The following is a 20,367-nucleotide window of genomic DNA, read 5'->3' as shown; positions in this document are numbered from 1 at the left end:
ACGTGCTTGTGGATAGGGTCCTGCAATATCTAAAGAAATTATGTAATGGCCTCTTAGGTATGATTGGATGCAATTCATTCATGCTTGTGCGATTAGAATATTTGGCTTTCTGACATATGATGCATTTCCTAATATTCCTCAATACTCTTCGCCTTAAATTTGGAAAATAGTGCTATTGTATAATCTTATCTGTGCATTTGGTTACGCCATAGTGTCCCCAAGTTCTGTGTGTAAATAAAATAAAATCATCAACATGAGCTTCTGGTAAGCAAACACACCAATGCTGTCATTCAGGGTTTTGTCGGTGAAATAGTACTTCTTTGTGTAATGTGTAATATTTTTCAAGATGTGTGTCTGTTCCTGTACGTAATTTATTCTTTATCTGGATCCACCTGGGATCATTGTCCTGCAATATGGCTAACTTCCTGCACATGTTTTTGTAGTAAGGTGCAAATGTACCGTCATACATGAGTAAAATTTGTAAATCTGATGTTTGTTCTGTCTCATCTGAAAACTCTTGTAGACCTTGTGGCAAACGAGATAGAGCATCGGCTATAATGTTGGATTCTCCTTTTATGTATATAATATCAAGATCATATTCTTGTAGTGGTGCACACCAGCGTGCAAGACGTGAATGTAATAACTTGCATGATAGCAGGAAAGAAAAAGCTTGATGATCAATATAAAGCTTAGTACGTTTTCCACATATAAAGTAGCGAAACTTGCGAAATGCCCATACTATGGTAGGTGTTTCGCGCTCGGTCACTGATTATGACTTTTCGCATTCAGTGAGCGTGCGGCTAGCAAAACTGATAGGTTTGATGACTGTTTGTTCATTTTCTACATGAATTTGGAATAAAAATGCTTCGAGCCCATAGGAACTTGCATCTGTTACTAGGCAAAAGTCTGACGTCATGTCAGGATGACATAACAACGGTGCATTTACTAAAATATTCTCAATTGCTTCAAAATCTCTCTGACAGAACTCTGTCCATTTCCAAATATTATTTCTTTTGAGTAAAGATAGAAGATGTGGACTGTTAAGAAGATGGTAGGGTACAAATTTCCTGAAGAATGAAGATAGACCAAGAAAGGCTTTGAGTTGTTTACGATTCTGTGGGGATGGAAAATTCTTAATTGCATCAATTTTTCTTGAGTCTGGATAAATGCCTTCAGTTGATATGATGTGACCAAGGAATTTGATTTCTCTCCTCCCTAATTTCGTCTTTGATAAATTGATGGTGACACCTGCGTCAGAAAATTTAGTCAGAAGTTGCTTCAAAAGTTTAACATGTTCTTCCCAAGTAGTGGTGGCAAAGACAATGTCATCAACATAAACTGTGATTTGCGATAGCAATTGTGGTCCAAGAACAGCATCTAAGGCTTCAATAAATACTCCAGAACTCACTCGTAGACCAAAGGGTAGAACACAAAATTGACAACTACTTCCCTCACATAGAAATGCAGTGTATTTACGGCTGTTTTTATGGAGGTTCTCCTGCCAAAACGATGAGCGGAGGTCGATATTGGTTAAATACTGTACATTACGAAATTTTAAAAGTTGTTCTTCCAAATTTATAGGTCGTGTGTTGATTGGAATTATGACTTTGTTAATTTCTCGTGCGTCCAGCACTAACCTTACACTACCATCCTCTTTATTAACTGCTAGAATCGGACTGCAATATGGTGAATGTGACCTTTCAATGATACCCCAAGCTTGCATTCTTTCAATCTCGTTCAAAACTGCGGGTTTCTTCGACCAAGGAATATTATAATATGTTCTACAGTATGTTTTGTGTGGTTTAACATCCACCTCATAAGTATAGCCTCTAATAATTCCAGGTTTCTCCACAAATACCTCAGTAAATTGCTGCAACACTTCAAGTAGTTCAAGTTGTTGTTCCTTCGTCAGATATTCAGATTCTGTGCTTTTCACATACGAATCATTAGGTTTAATTCCCTGAGATACAGCTTCATTAAAAGTTAAATCACATATGTTTGTTGCTGGTGGATACACAAAATGTAACTGTTCAAACTTACCTTGTTTACTATTTAAGTTTTTACCCTCTGTTAACTCTATTGTCAGTTGTTGTTGGTTTACGGTTAAATGACATTTCCCTTTTCCTAAATCTATCATTGCTTGATATTCATTCAAAAAGTCAATTCCTAATATGCAATGCATAAATAATTTATCCGCTACCAGAGAACTGTAATTGAGTGGTGTATTTGAAAATGTGAAGTTAATGAGAGCTTGAAATTTCACGTTCTTTGATTTGTTACCGGTGGCACTTATAATGTGACAGTTCTGTACTGGCAATGTTTGTATGTTCATTATTTGTTTGAGTTCATTATATAAAGACATTGAAATGACACTTGCCGCTGCTCCTGTATCTAACATTACTTCCACTTCATAACTACCAATCATAACTCGTGTTATAGCCTGAGTAATCTTCTTTATTTTACTGGTACTATTAAAATCTACATCCTGATATAATTATTTTTCTATTTTCTTACTGTCATCATATCGGAGAAAACAAATCGTCGGTTCCGTTGCGCTCTGCTCCGTATCGACCGTAACTCGAGCGCTTAGCTCGGTCGTCGTTCGTTTCCCGCAAATTCGGTTGTTGCTGCGGGTTGGGGTCATTGCCCAACTCAATAATATTTACATTTCTGTCGCGTGTCACCCAAGTATCAGCTGTTTGGTTGTTGACATTAACTCGCGTCGCATTGGGAGTTCCGTTAGGTAGGAATTGAGGGTTGCTGTATTGCATGTATCGTGGCGGTGGTCCATTGTGATTTCCCCATACATTATTTCGCCCATGACTGTAACTGGTATTGTCATTACTGTTATTCCTACAATACATGTTTGGATGTTGTTGTATGTTGTATCTCGGAAAATATCCTGGATGGTACCTGTTATCCTCTCTTCTTTGATCTCTATGATTTCGGTTCCTTCTTCTGTTGTTGTTATTTTGAATATAACTGTTATTGTTCTGATTGTAATTACTGTTCGGATAACCATTATAGTAATAATTACCGTTTCCTTGCCAATGCTGCGAGTTGTTTCTCCTAATATTGAATGGATTTGTCCCAGTGTAGTGCGAATTATTTCTTTGAGTGTTTTGTTGTGGTGTCGGAGGCGGATTCCAATAGCCTCTGTCATTTCTGTTGTTGTGCGTACGCGAATTTCTTGGATGGATCGGATACAATTGATTGAAATTCCTGATCTCATCTCTGTAAACAACATCTATCTCATCAACATAACTGAAAAAATTCTTTATGTTGCCCTCGGACACTCCTATTAATTTATCACGGTAAGGAAATGGTAAGTGGCTTTTAAGTGCTCTAATTACGTCTGGCAAATCTGCTGGTTTTGTCCAATATAATGTTTTGTCTAGGTAGCGTTCAAAGTATTGACGTAAAATCTCTTTCTTGGGGTTGTAAATTTCTGGACTGTATACTTCTCGTTTTAAACTTTGCTGTTCTGTGATCGACCAGAATTCCTCAAGAAATGCTTGTTCAAACTGTTCAAATGTTAAACATCATCTTTTCATTGCTGCTCCCCACTTAGCGGCTCTGCCACGTAAGAAATTTGTAACATATCGAATTTTATCAGCTTCTAACCAATGTCTCGGGAAAATACCGTCAAAAGAGCGGATGAAAACAATCGGATGCACTTTGTCTTTCTCATCGCATGAAAATGGTTTATTGGGATTTGAATCACTCATTGGTAATCCTATTTTCGGGTGTGTGCTGGGTCTAGCATTATTCGGATTCTCATTTGTGTTTTGGTTGCCTGTTATGGGTTTTGGTATCACTGACAAACTTGGTATTACATTTTCTTTAAGTTTACGTACCTCTTTCTGAATATTATCTGTTTCTCCCTTTACTTGTTCCTTTGCCTTATCTAAAATGATCTGTGTCATTGTCTCAAACTTCTCATCTAAATAATCATCACATAATTTGCATTCATGTACAAGTTTCTCTGCTAGAGTTGTGTCATTCTTTAAAGATGCTACATCTGCTCTGTCTTCAAGTTTTTCTAACTTTTCCTGTAAGGATTTCTGCTCCAATGTTACATCATTTAATCTGTCTGAAAGGTCTGTAATCGTAAGGTCTAAGTGTTCTTGGTTTGTTTTTACGGAATTGTGTGACTGTCGTAATTCGTCAACTTGGGTACTGGTTTTTTCGTTGTTCAAAAACTACTGTTAACAATTTCTCATTACATCGTTGTAAGTCAGTTTTTGTCTCGTCACTGAATTCCATAAATACCTTTTCTTGTCTCGTAACCTTGTCTGATAAGTCAGTAAATTTCCTTCCAAGACTACTGGTGGTTTCTGTCAAGTCGGCAATTTGTCTCGATTGTTTTACAAAATTTTGTTTTATGTCCCGTGTCAGTTCATCGAATTTAGTGTCAAATTTCCTAATGTCACGTTCTAAATTGTCGTCTAAAGCGTCAAATTTTCTGTTTTGGTCACCAAGTAACTTCAGAATCTGGTTGAGTATGTCAGAGTCCTGTGTCTTAGTTTCGTCATTTTTTTGTGTCTGATTGATGTCTGGTTCTGAAGTTGACGTTGTCAATGTCGCGTTTTGTCACGTAGTACTCACTCTCCATTCGCCTGTATATCTGTTTAAATATAGCGGTTGTTGTCTTAATCGATCCGGTAAAATTATGTCTTGAACATCCTCACTATTAAGTTCAATATTAATTTGACTGTCGGACATGTGTTGCAATGTGTCACTTTCACTAAGCTCGTCCGCGGGAACAATTTCTACGCGTCTAGCGTCCATCTTGCGATTTTCGTAATTAATTGCAAATAAAATTTTCCAATGGCAAAAAAAAATTTAAATATGATATGTTGAAATCTGAAATTTCTCTTATGGAAATGGATATTTCTATATGATTTTTTAATTAGACATTGAATTATTAAACTGGCACTGAAATTTCCCTCTCACAAATAAATGACTGTGAATATGCTCTTCACTTATCATTTGCAATAATAGTAAATCAATTTTAACTACAATTAGGAAAAACAATTTCGAAATAAATGGATCGGAATAAAGGAAGTACAGATGGCTGCTTGAAACTGCAAAAAATGTAAATTTCTGTACTCACCAATTTTTTTTTGTTCTTCAGTCTTATGTTGCAAATGTGGCGTCAGATATACACTTTTGAATCCAAAATTTTTCTTTCGCGTCCGTGCAAATTATTTTATGAAACGTTATCCTTTTCCCTTTTTTTTAACAAATTAATTTCCTCAGCATGAAAATGAAAATTAACACGAATTAATAACAGAAAACAATATTGTTGTAAATTTCATGTACGTAACGTTACAATTTAAATGAATTAAACTTAGTCCAAATTCATTTTCTGATGCGATTAAGTGATTAAAATTAGATAAAATGTCCAAAATTTATAATAATTGCACTAGTATCAAATCCGGAGATTGTAAGTCTGTCACCAGGACGCCAATTGTAGTCTTTCACTTTTCTCCGTCTGTTGAAAACTTCTTAAAGTTGTCACTGTCATGATGAGTTCACAAATTTGGCGATAACCACCTCGAATCACTATTGAAACAACCTCGCTTTGTAATATAATTTTAATTTCCACCCAAAAGCACATTCAACACAGCGCGGAAAAATACACGTCTTTCGTATCAAGACAAGAGAGAGAGAGAGTAATCCATTAGCTGTTAAAACCAAAACCTACGCAAAAGTAAAAAAAAAAAAAATAAAGAACAAAATTATTTATAAAAATCGGACGCTGGCGCAGCGCTCTTCTGCATGCGCGATCGTAAATTATATCTTTGTATTGGTGAAGGCGCGGTAGTCAAAGTACCATTACAAGGTCTCCGAGATGTTATCTTTCAGCCAGGTAACGCAAGGCAGCATGTTGGCCATGCTATCTTGATCTACCTCGGTCAGTGATTCTTTTATCCTCAACATGGGTCAGGTAATAATTACAAAGAATATTCCATTTGATAATTTTTGCCTTTCATAGTTTCAGCCTGAAGGGCTAAGTCGTATGTGAACCTAAAAATTTTTTTATTCGTTAGCCTTTCACTTTAATTTGTGTTGCGACATTTTCTCTAATATTAAAATGTCAGCTCAACCTCTTCTTTACAGGATGAATAACAGTAGAATTTACACGTTTCTAGGGTAAAGCATTCATTAACAGAAACTGTACAAGAACCTCTAAAAGCGATCATTATAAAACATAAACAAGAGCAATAAAAATAAGATAATGTCGCTACTTCTCTTGCAACCACGCTTACTTAAGATGTACGTGCACATCACCGTCAACTGACAAAATATACTAAAACGTAGTGTTATGTCTGTGGGTATTGGCAGCGTCATAATAGCAGCCAAATGGCCGCACGGTCCGTGTATCTTCCTGAAAGGCACAGCGTGCAGATAAACGCTGGAGTCACTCGAGGGAGCTCTTCGTGAATGGGAACACGAAATCAAAGAGATGCTGAAGAAACAAAGATGATGGATAACCATTCCAGGTAGCCCGGAAATTCAAATCCCATCAAGGACAGAAAGCTAACGGTGTTAAATGGTTACAGATTTTAAAAAAATGTCCAACTTTAAACCGTTCATTTAATGTATCGCAATTTCCTACGCTTTGTATAGTAATCTCCAATTGTTCTTGTAGACCCACATTTTTGCCTTTATCTTGTATAACCAAAATTGCTAGATCCTCCTCAGTTCCTTATATGGGATGGCCAGTTTCATGAATATGTATGGCCACGACTAACATCTCCAAACTGTTAGGCCGAAAACCGTTCCCAAAAACCACCTCCCCACTGATCTAAGCATTCTAAAACACAGCAACATTTTACATCGGAAACTAACAATAGAAGAAAGCTATTACGTACAAAAGGCTACACTGCAAAAAGCAAACCCAGTACATGCGAACATGTGAACTCAATGCTTTGCAACAACACCATCTTTCGGCTTTAAGAGAAATGACGCAGGAAACCGAACAGAAATCACACACACAATCGATCACTCCCTCATTGCGCACAGAGCAATAGAAGCCGTCAGAACACCCGCTACATTTATAAAAACCTTCTCGCCATATGCGACACACCTCGCGCCACATGCTAACAGCAAGACGGCGCAATGTTTTGGTTCAAAAATGGTTCAAATGGCTCTAAGCACAATGGGACTTAACATCTGAGGCCAACAGTCCCCCAGACTTAGAACTACTTAAACCTAACTAACATAAGGAGAGCACATAAATCCATGCCCGAGGCAGGATTCGAACCTGCGGCCATAGTAGCAACGCAGTTACAGACTGAAGCGCCTAGAGCCGCTCGACCACAGCGGCCGGCATTAGCCCAATGAAGGATGCACTCCGTGGGAAGCAGAATGTGATGCTGCAGCAAGACATTAGCTGGGACGCCGACCAGTAGAGTAGTACCATGAGGGCATACAGATCCTCGCAGTAAGGTGGCGTAGGGCCGTCGTATTGAATGGAGATTAGTTTGGAAAATAGGATTTTGTAGCCAGAAGATTGGGGAATAATACTGTGCGTTGGAATCTTGAATAAAAGCAATCTGCCTTCAGAAAAAATTGTTGTATTACTTATTGAACGCCACGCGTAGTGAGAATGGGATAAAGCTGTTGAGAAAATTCCAAGGGATAAGTACACTTCCAGTATTTCAGACAATTTACTGAAGTTTAATTAGTAAATATGCAGAGTTAAAAAGATTGCGTCGAAACAGGAAGGATGGATGACGGCATGTCTCAGAATGGGCAATAGATAATGACCACAAGTGTTAAAATAATGTTCACGGTACCCCGAATAAGTGGCCTCAAGTCATGGTACGATAAAAAGACCACCTCCAGCCTCTAATTGGTGAGGTTGTGCATCACATTGGGCTGTCGATGCTGTCGAAGACTTGCATAATTAGAAAAGGACGCAAAATCGCAACTCGTCGGACCACACTACACGCCCTGGTCAGATAACGTCTAGTTGTTGCGTTGTTAGCCCATAGCTATATGTGCCGCTATGATAAATCGCCTTATGAGAGGTACCTGTCTCCAAATATGATTTGTATCGAGTTTCCTTCGTAATGTTTGCTCTGAATTTGGTTCAGCTGGATCTACATTGACTAACAGAAGAAATTCCTCTTGGGTTTGAAGGCGATTGTCTTTGAGAAGTGGTGACTCTCGTCTCCATTTCCTGCGTTAATTACCTTCTTGTAAACATAGTTATTACAATGTGTTACATGATTGTGAATGGTGCACCATTCCTTGTAGACGTGAGCCGGCCGGAGTGGCCGAGCGGTTCTAGGCGCTACAGTCCGGAACCGCGCGACCACTACGGTCGCAAATTCGAATCCTGCGTCGGGCATGAATGTGTGTGATGTCCTTAGGTTAGTTAGGTTCAAGTAGTTCTAAGTCCTAGGGGACTGATGAGATCAGCAGTTAAGTCCCATAGTGCTCAGAGCCATTTGAACCATTTCTGAACCTTGTAGACGTGAATGGTGCACCGTTCATTGTAGACACATTGAACACTTCATCTACATCTACATCTACATGGGTACTCTGCAAATCACATTTAAGCGCAGGGCAGATAGTTCATCGAACCATCCTCACAATTCTTTATTGCTCCAGTCCCGTATAGCGCGCGGAAAAACGTACACCTATGTCTTTCAGTGCGGGCTCTGATGTCCCTAATTTTATTATGGTGAGCGTTTGTCCCTATGTAGATCGGCGTGAACAAAATATGTACGCTTTCGGAGGAGAAAGTTGGTGACTGAAATGTCGTGAGAAGATTCCGCCGCAACGAAACACACCTTCGTGTTAATGACATCCACCCCAAATCCTGAATCATTTCAGTGACTCTCTTACCTATTTTACGATAATACAAAACGTGCTGCCGTTCTTTGAACTTTTTCGACGTACTCCGTCAATCCTATCTGGTAAGGATCCAACACCGCGCAGCAGTATTCTAAAAGAGGACGGATAAGCGTAGTGTAGGCAGTCACTTTAGTAGGTCTGTTGCATTTTCTAAGCGCCATACCAATAAAACGCAGTCTTTGGTTAGCCTTCCCCACAACATTTTCTACGTGTTCTTTCCATTTAATTTTTTACACCACCAAATAGGGCGCCTACGCTCACGGCGTGGTCAGAGGTACATTCAAACCGATAGCTCATTTCTGCCATTATGATAAGTCTCCACATCGAGCCATTTTCCTACCCCGATTCCCTACAACAAATAAATGGTTCAAATGGCTCTGAGCACTATGCGACTTAACTTCTGAGGTCATCAGTCGCCTAGAACTTAGAACTAATTAAACCTAACTAACCTAAGGACATCACACACATCCATGCCCGAGGCAGGATTCGAACCTGCGACCGTAGCGGTCGCTCGGTTCCAGACTGTAGCGCCTAGAACCGCACGTCCACTTGGACCGGCCTCCCTACAACAGCCTAGCACAAACACACCAGCTGGCTGCCAAGACTTCAGGCAGCGGTAGAAGGTTACGTGACCACGTGGTGCTTGTTGTGCTCTAGCTACAGATCTGCAGAGTATTCAGCGTGTTCTTTTAGGGAGGGTGGACTAACACTTTGTGTTGTGTTTAATGTGTGTCTGTTACGGTAGTGTCTCTAGAGAGTGACGCCGCTGGCTGCGCTGGTCGCTGTGTGCAGGTGACGGCAGAGCAGACGATGAGCACGGACGCGGTGCGCCGGCTGTCGCTGCAGCAGCGCCAGTGCCTGTACCCCAACGAGGGCGGCTACGCCACGGCGAGGATCGACTACTCGCGCTCCAACTGCCTCACTGCCTGCCGCGCCAGACACATGATGCGCCGTTGCCGCTGCGTCCCCTACTTCTACCCGTCCGTCCTCAGTACGTCCGACGCCGTAAACGTTGTTCAGCTTCCTTAGGAGCAAGCTAGTTACTGTACTGACAAACAATCGGGGTCAATAATCATGTTACTGAAGATCGAGGTATGGCTGCACACCTGTGTTTCTAATCCATACATACACTGAGGTGACAAAAGTCATGGGCTAGCGATATGCCATGTGCAGATGGTGGCAGTATCCCGTAAACAGGGTATACAATGGCAGTGCATTAGCCGGATTGTCATTTGTACTTGGGTGATTCATGTGAAAAGGAGTCCAAAGTGACAGCCACACGACGGCAGTTAACAGACTGGTAGTTAGATGCATGGGTCATTCCATTTCCTAAATCGTTATGTAATTCTGTTGTGTACATAGTTCCGTGTAGTCAGCGCATACACAACTTTCCCACTAGTGCGCGCCCCGCAAAGCACAACAGCGCAGGCGCAGCGCTCGTCCGTCTCCGCACTACGAGATGGCGGTGTCTTAGAGACGGACCAAATTCTGCTTCCGCCGATCCGCGTATTAATATGTAACGCAGCCGATGAGATTGCTGCTAACGTAGAACCTTTTCTCCTCGCGGATCACACTCGCACAGTGATACATCAACCCGCGAGGTATTATAACGAGTGGACAGACATTCGATTAGTCAGTCTGCATTAGTCTGTACCAGTCTACATTTGTCTGTATCAGTCTATAGTCAAGTTTTAGTCTGCGCCTAATAAGATTACCGTATTCCTGTACATAGCCACGAAGATAAATGTATAGACACTTTTGTCAAGTATCAGAGATATATGAGATATATGTCAGAATAAGATTAAGGTGCCAATACCAAAGGAACTTCAGATTGTCAATTGTAAATAGCATCCAGAACCAAGTTAAGTAATTTTTATGCTTGTTATTATTTTAATAAATGTGCGTGAAAATTAATCGAGTTCTGTTTAAATCTGCAACTCTAAACGTGCAAGTGGCATTTCTACCGTCTGACCTAACGGCAGAAGATAAACACGCTACGATAAGACCACGAGACATATTGCCGACGCTCACTTACTTCGTTAGAGCGACAAGTCAAATAATCTGATGGTGTGTGTACTGAAGATCTTACAGTACGCACACCACAAATTCATTATTCCGAGATCCACAGTATTAAGAGTGTGCCGAGAACACAAAATTTCAGGCATCGCCTTTCAGCACGGACAACGCAGTAGACGACGGCCTTCACCTAACGGCTGAGAGCAGCGGCGTTTACATAGAGATGTCGCTACTAACAGACAAACACCAATCGCATGATATAACCGCAGAAATCAATGTGGGATGTACAACGAAAGTATCTGTCAGGACGGTGTTAATGGGTTATGGCAGCAGACGACAGACTCGAATACGTTTGCTAACAATACACCGCCTGCAGCGCCTCTCCTGGGCTCGAGACCATATCGGTTGGACCCTAGACGACCAGAAAACCGTGCCCTGTTCAGATGACACCAAATTTCAGTTGCTAAGAGCTGATGGTAGGGTTCGAGTGTAGTGCAGACCCCAAGAAGCCATAGACCCAAGTTGTCAATTTGGCACTGTACAAGGCGGTGGTGACCCCACAATGGTGTGGGCTACGTTTACAAGAAATGGACTGGCTCCTCAGATCCAGCTGAGCGATCATCGATCATTTGCAGCCGTTTATGGACTTCATGTTCCCAAACAACGATAGAATTTTTGTGGATGACAATTCGCCACGCCACTAGACCACAATTGTTTGCATTTGTTTCGAATAAAATTCTGGACAAAATGGTTCAAATGGCTCTGAGAACTATGGGACTTAACTTCTGAGGTCATGAGTCCCCTAGAACTTAGAACTACTTAAACCTAACTAACCTAAGGACATCACACACAGCCATGCCCGAGGCAGGATTCGAACCTGCGACCGTAGCGGTCGCGAAGAAAATTCTGGACATTTCGAGGGAATGATTTGGCCACCCAGATCGCCGGAAACAGAATCCCATCGAACATTTATAGACGCAATAGAGAAGTCAGGTCGTGCATAAAATCATGCATCGGCAACATTTTCGCAGTTACGAACGGCTTTAGAGGCAGCATGGCTCAGTATCTATGCACGGGACCTCCAACGAATTATTGAGTGCGTGCCACCTCGAGTTGCTGCGCTACACCGGTCAAAAGGAGGTCCGACACGATATTAGGTGGTATCCCGTGACTTTTGTCACCTCAGTCTCGTATGTATGTGTGTATGTATTTATGTATGTTCCAAAAGATGGTCCAAATGGCTCTGAGCACTATGGAACTTAACATCTGTGGTCATCAGTCCCCTAGAACTTAGAACTACTTAAACCTAACTAACCTAAGGACATCACACACATCCATGCCCGAGGCAGGATTCGAACCTGCGACGGTAGCGGTCACGCGTTTCCAGACTGAAGCGCCTAGAACCGCACGGCCACACCGGCCGGCGACTACCACATCATGCATTACGTTTAAATTTATTACTTCTTTGCTACTAATTCTATTCGCAACATATCATATTTCGAAGACAGTATCCAAATATGCCGCTGGATGTGTCTACACAAATATAGCATCGTTCGACACATAGTTCAAGGTATAGGGAGAGGAGGAGGTGAACAGAGGAGGAGGAGGAGGAGGAAATGGATAGAATAGGAAAGAAGATGAGATGGACGGAGAGAAATGGGAGGAGGAGATGGACAGAGATAATGAGGAGGAGAAGATGGACAGAGAGAGGGGAGATGAGAAGATAAATTGGGGTGGAAGGACGAAACCGACTAACAGGATTGGAATACATACCCGGCAAACAGCGGGAACTCAGCTAGTTGCAAAATAAGAAGAAATTCTCTTTTGACGTGTCGTCACACATCCACTGCATTTTGGTAGAGTTGGAACTAAAAGAAATGCTTCACTCCTGTTCATGCTGCACTGTACAACCAAGCAGTATTACGATAGTTCGCTGATTCACCTCGCGTCTTGCGAGGATCCCTATCTTCGCATTCCAAAAGTAGTAGGGAGCTGGGGGTATGGGTGTAATTTTGACGTCAAATTGATATGCTTTAGGTGTTGGAAGCTGTACTACATTTACAAGCAATTTCAGAACATGGAACGAGAAATGATGCAATGACTGCATGTACAGAAGGGACATAAAAAATGCCAGAAAAGACGTATAAATCGAGGGAAAATACGACAAAATGCAGGGAAATTGAGGGAGTACTTGCATGTCTTCTGATTGGTGCAGAACTATTCTTGTAGATGGAAACGAATGTATGACAGCAAGCGGAATACGAGAAAATGTTGAGATGGAAGCATGGATACGGGGGAAACAGTCCTTTTATTTTTCGTCGGGGCAACGTTCTACTGTATGTCAATTGAGGTAATAGTGCTACACGCGAGTTGACTGCTGTCTTTAATACTTTCCTGGAAAAAAAGAGAACCATTTGCCGCTAAACTTACTTACATATGCGTTAAAGGATGACAGAGAGTGGATGGAGTGATCGGATGTGGTGGAGTTGTAACGAGGTAGGATTTAATGAAATGTTCAAATGTGTGTGAAATCTTATGGGACTTAACTGCTAAGGTCATCAGTCCCTAAGCTTACACACTACTTAACCTAAATTATCCTAAGGACAAACACACACACCCATGCCCGAGGGAGGGCTCGAACCTCCGCCGGGACCAGCCGCATAGTCCATGACTGCAGCGCCTTAGACCGCTCGGCTAATTCCGCGCGGCAGGATTTAATGAAAGACTGCTGATGCTTTCTAGAGAGTGAGGGACATTTCGATGTAGGTCATTTGACCAATTTTTTTTCCGTAGTTCTGTCGGGATGCACCAGTTGTGTGACATAACCTGCGCTCCACTCGCATACAACTGCCTCTTCTGTCTGTGGCTTAGAGCACTGTCTACTTGTGATCGTTAACCACAAACCTCTCGGTCATCAGAGGACTTCCACCATGTTTCGACACATTCCTCTAGATAAATGAAGATTTATGCGACGTACTCCATTCCTTTGCCGCATCTTGGGCATAAAATCGAGTCTTCAGTTTCGTAACTACGGTGATTCTATTTTAGCGACAGGTGTCTGTGAGGTAATACAATCACCGTGTCTGCATCTGCTTGACATATGTCCTGTTTACGGAGTTAGTGGCGGCGTGACGTGTAATTTCACATGTCAAACACCACTGCCATGCGTTTTTTCTTTGTAAGAGGCATTCTCCGTTTTATGTAGGACTGATGCGAGCTTAGTATAATTTCTGAACCATGATTGGATGTGAACAGTGGGGGCTCTACACCTCTGGAAACCATTATTGTACATATATCACACTGAATCGAAGTTTTAAGGAAGTAGTTTTTCATTTTACAGTTTGTCACCATAGTTTATCGTAGAGAAACCTGCAAGGAGAATGTATGTCATGCTCTGGAAATATATTTCTTTCATTGGGATACCAACAGCGTTGCATTCCATGCTATTAAAAGGTCAGAAGCAGCAAATATCTAACATCATAGAGTGTTTTAAGTGCAGAACCTTGTAGCCTTAGGAGTGCATGTGTTTATGTTCTCTCTTCCCAATACCTTCTTGGTAATGACACCAGACACTAGAACAATACTTCATAATTGATAGCGCAGTTGATTTACTTAAAATGCAGCAAACTCGATCCGTCTGGAGCTCCATCATGCATAAAAACCACCAGTTTCTTGTTGTTAACTGTCTCTTATATCATCACAACAGTTTCATATCTACTGTACACTGATAAGGGGTGCTAACCCGCTCGACATTCGCGCATCCGGAGAAATCTTGTGCTCTTGTATGGGTGTGGGACAGCAGTTACAGCCTTTGTGTGCACTGTTCCTCCACCTAATGTGGAATGTATGGAACGTAGTGGTCTACTTCTGGTCAGCTGCAGGGAGCGCTGGTCAAAGACAATACGAGGAGATCTTTCGGTCTCTAACTTTATCCTACGAATGCGAGAATGCCCAGTGACTCCCATCCACATAGAGAAATATGATCGAAGTGCTAAAGATATGTAGGTTGCAATCTGGTATACTTTGGTGTATCTGTTCGAGAATTAACAATGAATGAACATACTGCACAGTCATCTATTTACATTCGCGATGGTACTTGCAAAGTAGTAGAGGGGCTGTGTAGCGATGATACAGAAATTGGTAAGCATGCTGCTGCGTCATTGGTCGGTGTTGAAATTACGATGAAATTGCTAAAATTGATCGCACTATCAACTATGATGCTTATTATTACAGCACATCAAGCGTGTCTTTTCCACCCCAACCGTCCACTGGTACGCTGTTGATTACCACATAGTGAGTGACTGACTTCGCTTGTTTCAGATGGAGAAAGTGTGTTGGTGGAGGGGACAACACTTTTCAGTGATGGATAACACCGAAACAGTGATCGCATGCATGGAAGCAATACGAGGAATTAACCAAACAGAACACAGCGCTATCAGCTATCCTGTCACTGTGAATGATGAGTTTAAATGTAGAGGTCGTCAGTAGCCTTCGAACAGGAGTTTGGATACGCTCCACAATGCCTCAAAATTGTTCCAGTTTCCTTACGTTGTGACACTCTTTTATATCAATCATCTAGTGTGTAGGTATGTTGTGGGATCAGTAGCAACAACATGATTCACACCGTGTGATGTCTAGTTTTCTGGGGGAGTCAATGGACCAAAACGTGTTAATGTCAGTGTAGAAACTGACACAGATGACGAAGTAGTGGCGGAAAAAAAATGTATGGCAGTGTACAAAGCGCGTATAGCAAGAAAAAGTGCTGTAACAGGGACCCCTCTCCTGCGGCTGATAATCTGAGTGAGTAGGCTCCCATACAGCCCAGGCGATGAAACTTTACACCAGTCTGTGCAAGCGCCGTTGATCACTGGCTTCCTGCACCATTGGATCACTACATGTATATTTAATAGGATCGCTGCATATGCTCAATGCCACCATGCAGACGGTATTCGTTTTCGATATATCAGAAGAGTGAGATGTGGTAAAAATCTGTTGCATGAAGTTAGCGGAACTTTTATTGTTCGTACTTTTTCTCTGCTTGATGGTACAGAATAGCAATGTTAGAATATGTGGGTGAAAGACGTGAGTGGACCCTGAGGGACGGGGATCTGCTTCAGACTGCAGTACCTGTATAATGTTGAATCTTCCTAACTTTCCTGATAAGAAACACCATCATAGCTGTTCATACTGTCTTTTATACTACGTCATGTTGCAGGAGCAGGCTTCATTTGGCGCTTACGTTACACATTATACACGGTTGGTGGAGCTATGACAACATGTTCCAATTTCCACTTAGTGGTCAAAGCACTCTCCTATAGCATTAACTCAGCTCAGTCTGTTTCTACACATGTTCCAGAATGTGGTAGATATTACTCTCTCCGACTTCCGGGTAAAATTGCTAGAATTGATCTCGCTATCAACTGCGGTATGTATTACAGTACACCATTCCATATGAATGGTGCCTTTCCCATCCCGACCGTCCACTGGATATGCTGATGGTTACCGCATAATGATTGTCTGATGCCACTCGGTTGACATGGAGGGAGCCATGGCGGAATACCAGATATACTTGTTGCTGTGGGGCATGGGATTAAATGTAGAGGTCATTATTTCCATACAGTTATTTGGTAGCGTTCCTCAATGCTACAGACTGGTCCTATTTCCATATGCTGCGATGCCTGCCACATGTTTTTATTCATTTTCACCAATAAGGTGACAGTACCTCTTTCTATTTGTACTACCCTACGCGTGTTGTGAACAGCATCTTCCGGCAGTGGTCAACACTGGAACAGTAATCACGTACATACTGCAAAATGAGGGAACAATGCTTTTTGAAATGGACCGCCGAGACATCCACTACCCTGTCGATGAGGAAGATGAGATTAACTGTACAGGTCATCACCTCTGAATAGCTGTTGGAAGCACTCTACAATACCGCAAACTCTTTCAGTTCCCATATGTTGCGATGTCTTCCACATTTCTGTGTTTTATTTCTACCATTTGTGTTGTGGTAGCTGTGCAGTTAATATCATGCGATGTTCAGCTTTCTGTGAGAGCCAGAGGATCAAAACGTGTTAATGATGGTTTAGCAGCAGCTGAAACATATCTCTAAGTCATGCTAGAGAAAACAAAGCGTATGGCTATGTATACTGATTGGGTGTGTTACAACCAAAAATAATGCATTAAACTGTTTATGAAGAAAAAATACAGGAACCCTCTTATGTGACTGATAGTCTGTTGGATATTGTCATCCTACAATACAGATGATGAAACTTTACCGGTCTGTGGAAGCGACTTCGATCACGACCAAGATTCGGAGGGACTGTCTGAAAAACAGCGCTGGAGATTTTGCTATATGGGATCCTTAGCAGGTAGGTTCAAAGAATGTGACTCATTTCGAGATATGAGGATGGCACTAATATAATTCACCAGAGGCTGTAACAGTAAAAGACGTCTCTACAGGATCCAACGCAAGTACGTTGTAGAATGGATAGACTTGATTCCATATCGCATGCAGCATTTCTGCTCGAAAGTGGACCACTATCAGTGACTCGTATCCGTGCCTGTAGACTCAAGACCGCCTTTCAGGCAGGGTGATGGTAACATAGTCATTACGGTCATGTTTCTAATAGCGCAGTTCTTATGCAATATGTGTGGTGTGGGGTGTAGAATCCCTCTGAGGTCAACTTCAAATGTCGGTTCTCAATAGTGTTCGTCGAAAAGAACATTGCCGTTGCTCCATGGATTCCCATTTGACCTATCTGGTGAGTGTAATCCGACTACTGATAACAAAAATTACTCACCAAGCAAACGGCCTCTCACATCAATTTAATTACTTAGCCTATCGAATTGATATCACTGACGTGCCACTTGATGGGTGAAGGAGATGACTGGAGCACCACGGAATGATTCTTGACAGGCGTTTCTTTTTTTTCGTTCCCGCGATATCTTTTAACAAAATTTCAATCTCCCATCTACACGGGGCAAGACAGGCTCTCACGATTTTTTTCGAAAATGCTAGAGTGATATACACTCCTGGAAATTGAAATAAGAACACCGTCAATTCATTGTCCCAGGAAGGGGAAACTTTATTGACACATTCCTGGGGTCAGATACATCACATGATCACACTGACAGAACCACAGGCACATAGACACAGGCAACAGAGCATGCACAATGTCGGCACTAGTACAGTGTATATCCACCTTTCGCAGCAATGCAGGCTGCTATTCTCCCATGGAGACGATCGTAGAGATGCTGGATGTAGTCCTGTGGAACGGCTTGCCATGCCATTTCCACCTGGCGCCTCAGTTGGACCAGCGTTCGTGCTGGACGTGCAGACCGCGTGAGACGACGCTTCATCCAGTCCCAAACATGCTCAATGGAGGACAGATCCGGAAATCTTGCTGGCCAGGGTAGTTGACTTACACCTTCTAGAGCACGTTGGGTGGCACGGGATACATGCGGACGTGCATTGTCCTGTTGGAACAGCAAGTTCCCTTGCCGATCTAGGAATGGTAGAACGATGGGTTCGATGACGGTTTGGATGTACCGTGCACTATTCAGTGTCCCCTCGACGATCACCAGTGGTGTACGGCCAGTGTAGGAGATCGCTCCCCACACCATGATGCCGGGTGTTGGCCCTGTGTGCCTCAGTCGTATGCAGTCCTGATTGTGGCGCTCACCTGCACGTCGCCAAACACGCATACGACCATCATTGGCACCAAGGCGGAAGCGACTCTCATCGCTGAAGACGACACGTCGCCATTCGTCCCTCCATTCAAGCCTGTCGCGACACCACTGGAGGCGGGCTGCACGATGTTGGGGCGTGAGCGGAAGACGGCCTATCGGTGTGCGGGACCGTAGCCCAGCTTCATGGAGACGGTTGCGAATGGTCCTCGCCGATACCCCAGGAGCAACAGTGTCCCTAATTTGCTCGGTCTTGGCGTGCATCCGTGCGTCGCTGCGGTCCGGTCCCAGGTCGACGGGCACGTGCACCTTCCGCCGACCACTGGCGACAACATCGATGTACTGTGGAGACCTCACGCCCCACGTGTTGAGCAATTCGGCGGTACGTCCACCCGGCCTCCCGCATGCCCACTATACGCCCTCGCTCAAAGTCCGTCAACTGCACATACGGTTCACGTCCACGCTGTCGCGGCATGCTACCAGTGTTAAAGACTGCGATGGAGCTCCGTATGCCACGGCAAACTGGCTGACACTGACGGCGGCGGTGCACAAATGCTGCGCAGCTAGCGCCATTCGACGGCCAACACCGCGGTTCCTGGTGTGTCCGCTGTGCCGTGCGTGTGATCATTGCTTGTACAGCCCTCTCGCAGTGTCCGGAGCAAGTATGGTGGGTCTGACACACCGGTGTCAATGTGTTCTTTTTTCCATTTCCAGGAGTGTAGCATTGAATTGGTGAAAGGGGACCTGTCATAGTGTACATTGTTGTTGTCGAACATAAAATGAATGTGGTTTTTTTTTTGCGATATGTGAGACAATGGCCTGAAAGATTGTCTGAAATGTGGCAATCCACTTCATTGGATGTCACAAAATAATGAAATGAGAATTGTATCCTGCTGTCGAACATAAAAGCTCATAAAACTAAAAGAAAATGGACTCTGCCTATTTTTGTGGAGAGAGGACATTTATTATCGTCGCAATTGTGTTTTTCTTTTTTAATAGTTGCTTTGTTATAGGAGTTATATTTATGTTAAATAGTCTAGTGCTCGCAATGGTGTGGTGAGAGTTCCGCAAAGGGTTAGGACTAGCGCTTTAGACGAAAAACAAACAGTCATTTATCATAGTTTGGTTCTGAGGGATGCTGGCGTCCTGTTTTGTGCTGAAGGCACTGCGGTGTGAGGCTGTGCTCTCTTTAGGCGGAGGGGCTTCCTGTTTCACAACTAGCTGACTTTCGGAAATGCCATCTGGAGCGTTCTCCGGATGGGCGGGGTGTGCTACTAAATATTCGTTTTATGTTGTCTAGGACCGTCACTTCAAGACATGCCACATATCGCAACTGACCGCGGAGGGCCTGGTGTTGCCTGTGGCCATAAAGGGGTCGGTCGTTGAGCCACAGACAAACAGCTGCCACCTGTAACAAAGTGAAAGGGTAAAGCACTGGAGCACCGGCGGAGGGTTGTTAAATGATATTCACAGCTCCCTCTTCTCATGTGAGCCATAGTTTGTGGTGTAGCTGATGGTAGTTGATTCCAATCGAGTAGAGCTGGGCCTCACAGTGGATTCATGTAAACAAAGTCAGATTGCGTTGCAAGAGCGATTAATTCAGGGGAAAATTTGTATAGCTTCTACCCCAATGTATGCTTTACATATAAAACACCGTTCCCTATCTGGTTTGTATTTGTTATTTCTGTGTAAGATTTGCCAGCTACTTTTAGTTACTAAGGGTTTAATAAGACTTTTCATTATTTTGTAAAGTTGAATACGGCACTGTTCTCATTCACACTCCCTCTG

The 20,367-nt window shown here is 42.7% G+C and overlaps 1 protein-coding gene across 1 annotated transcript in view; it reads left to right on the top strand.

The window, feature by feature from the left end:
• Positions 1–20,367, top strand: part of LOC126448373 (sodium channel protein Nach-like) — a 117,658-nt gene that overhangs the window by 81,471 nt on the left and 15,820 nt on the right. The window contains exon 6 of the mRNA XM_050090996.1: positions 9,667–9,865. Coding sequence (XP_049946953.1) covers positions 9,667–9,865 — 199 coding nt within the window. The remainder of the gene's footprint in view (positions 1–9,666; positions 9,866–20,367) is intronic.

The sequence above is a fragment of the Schistocerca serialis genome, chromosome 1 (genome assembly GCF_023864345.2).
Source record: "Schistocerca serialis cubense isolate TAMUIC-IGC-003099 chromosome 1, iqSchSeri2.2, whole genome shotgun sequence".
NCBI lineage: Eukaryota > Metazoa > Arthropoda > Insecta > Orthoptera > Acrididae > Schistocerca > Schistocerca serialis.
This window is presented reverse-complemented; position numbering and strand designations above follow the sequence as displayed.